The following is a 1,765-nucleotide window of genomic DNA, read 5'->3' as shown; positions in this document are numbered from 1 at the left end:
GTTTTTGGAAACTGTGGACGTCGTGTCCTCCGGACCAAAGAGGAAAAGAACCATCCGGATTGTTATAGGTGCAAAGTGTAAAAGCCAGCATGTGTGACGGTATGGGGGTGTATTAGTGCCCAAGACATGGGTAACTTACACATCTGTGAAGGCGCCATTAATGCTGAAAGGTACATACAGCTTTTGGAGCAACATATTGGTTAGAGTGTCCGCCCTGAGATCGGTAGGTTGGAGTTCAAATCCCAGCCGAGTCATACCAAAGACTATAAAAATGGGACCTATAACCTCCCTGCTTGGCACTCAGCAACACGGGTTGGAGTTGGGGGTTAAATCACCAAAATGATTCCCGGGCGCGGCGCCGCTGCTGCCCACTGCTCCCCAAGGGGATGGGTCAAATGCAGAGGACAAATTTCACCACATCTGGTGTGTGTGTGACAATCATTGGTACTTTAATCTTTAATCTTAATATGTTGCCATCCAAGCAACGTTACCATGGACGCCCCTGCTTATTTCAGCAAGACAATGCTAAGCCACGTGTTACATCAACGTGGCTTTATAGTAAAACAACAGAGACCCCCGGACTGTTGAGCTGTACATCAAGCAAGAATGGGAAAGAATTCCACCTGAGAAGCTTAAAAAATGTGTCTCCTCAGTTCCCAAACGTTTACTGAGTGTTGTTAAAAGGAAAGGCCATGTAACACAGTGGTGAACATGCCCTTTCCCAACTACTTTGGCACATGTTGCAGCCATGAAATTCTAAGTTAATTATTATTTGCAACAAAAAAAAAAGTTTATAGTTTGAACATCAAATATCTTGTCTTTGTAGTGCATTCAATTGAATATGGGTTGAAAATGATTTGCAAATCATTGTATTACGTTTATATTTACATCTAATTTCCCAACTCATATGGAAACGGGGTTTGTAATATTGATTACCTTGGAAGTACTTTACCTGAGGGTATCCGTCCACTGCCTTGGCACGTCGGGCACGTAATGCTGTCCCTGCCGGTGAACTCCACGTAGGGGAACTGGGCGATGTCTTCCCGCCTGACGAGCCCGTCCAAAGAGTCATCGTCACCGTCACCGGAGTCGCCGTCGCCGCCTCGCCGCCCGGAGCTCGGCCTCTCCGACAAGAGCGTCAGGCTGCTCTCGTTGCGAGACAACATAGCCCCCATGGCGGCAGGCAACGTAGCCTTTCGCCAAGACCAGTTGCTTTGTCAGGTCGACTACTTTTCGTCTAGAGGTACGGAAAGAAAAAAGCCATTTTGTGTCAAACTAGTTAGCTTGCTAGCTAGCATACATGCTAGCTGTCAACTGCCGGTGACCCCCTTTAACAAATGCAGTTATTAGTATGATGACGGTCGACCACCAGTGACAAATAACCACATTTAAACCATCCAATAACTACGGAGTCATTAATATGAACAAAGGTGTTTTTACCTCCACCGTTTATTTCCATCACATCATCAGCGTGCCGGAGCTTCATGTTTGCCTTATGTTGCCTTCATGTGACCTCGGTATATTCTAGAATCACCTATTGACGAATCCAAAAGCTTCCCATTTGTGACGTCTTGTTTTTGTGCTCGTCATATTCAGTTAAGTTATTACGGCATTGTTTCGTACCGCAAATGATCAGTTTATGTAGTTATGTTATGTTACATTACAAAAAAGTGCGAATTAATTATAAAGGGACGATTTCCGAGTTCCATTGAATCCTCCCCGCGAGCATAACTGTATATGTCTAAAGTGCGGCTCGGGGGGCATA

At 45.3% G+C, this 1,765-nt stretch overlaps 1 protein-coding gene across 1 annotated transcript in view; it reads right to left on the bottom strand.

The window, feature by feature from the left end:
- The window catches only part of tmem106c (transmembrane protein 106C), an 11,851-nt gene extending 10,308 nt beyond the window's left edge, over positions 1-1,543 (bottom strand). The window contains exons 1-2 of the mRNA XM_062054653.1: positions 1,441-1,543; positions 953-1,237 (exon numbers count right to left, since the gene is read on the bottom strand). Coding sequence (XP_061910637.1) covers positions 953-1,175 — 223 coding nt within the window. The 5' untranslated portion in view covers positions 1,176-1,237; positions 1,441-1,543. The remainder of the gene's footprint in view (positions 1-952; positions 1,238-1,440) is intronic.
- Positions 1,544-1,765: the final 222 nt, after the last annotated feature.

Source organism: Entelurus aequoreus, linkage group LG07 (assembly GCF_033978785.1).
Source record: "Entelurus aequoreus isolate RoL-2023_Sb linkage group LG07, RoL_Eaeq_v1.1, whole genome shotgun sequence".
Lineage (NCBI taxonomy): Eukaryota > Metazoa > Chordata > Actinopteri > Syngnathiformes > Syngnathidae > Entelurus > Entelurus aequoreus.
This window is presented reverse-complemented; position numbering and strand designations above follow the sequence as displayed.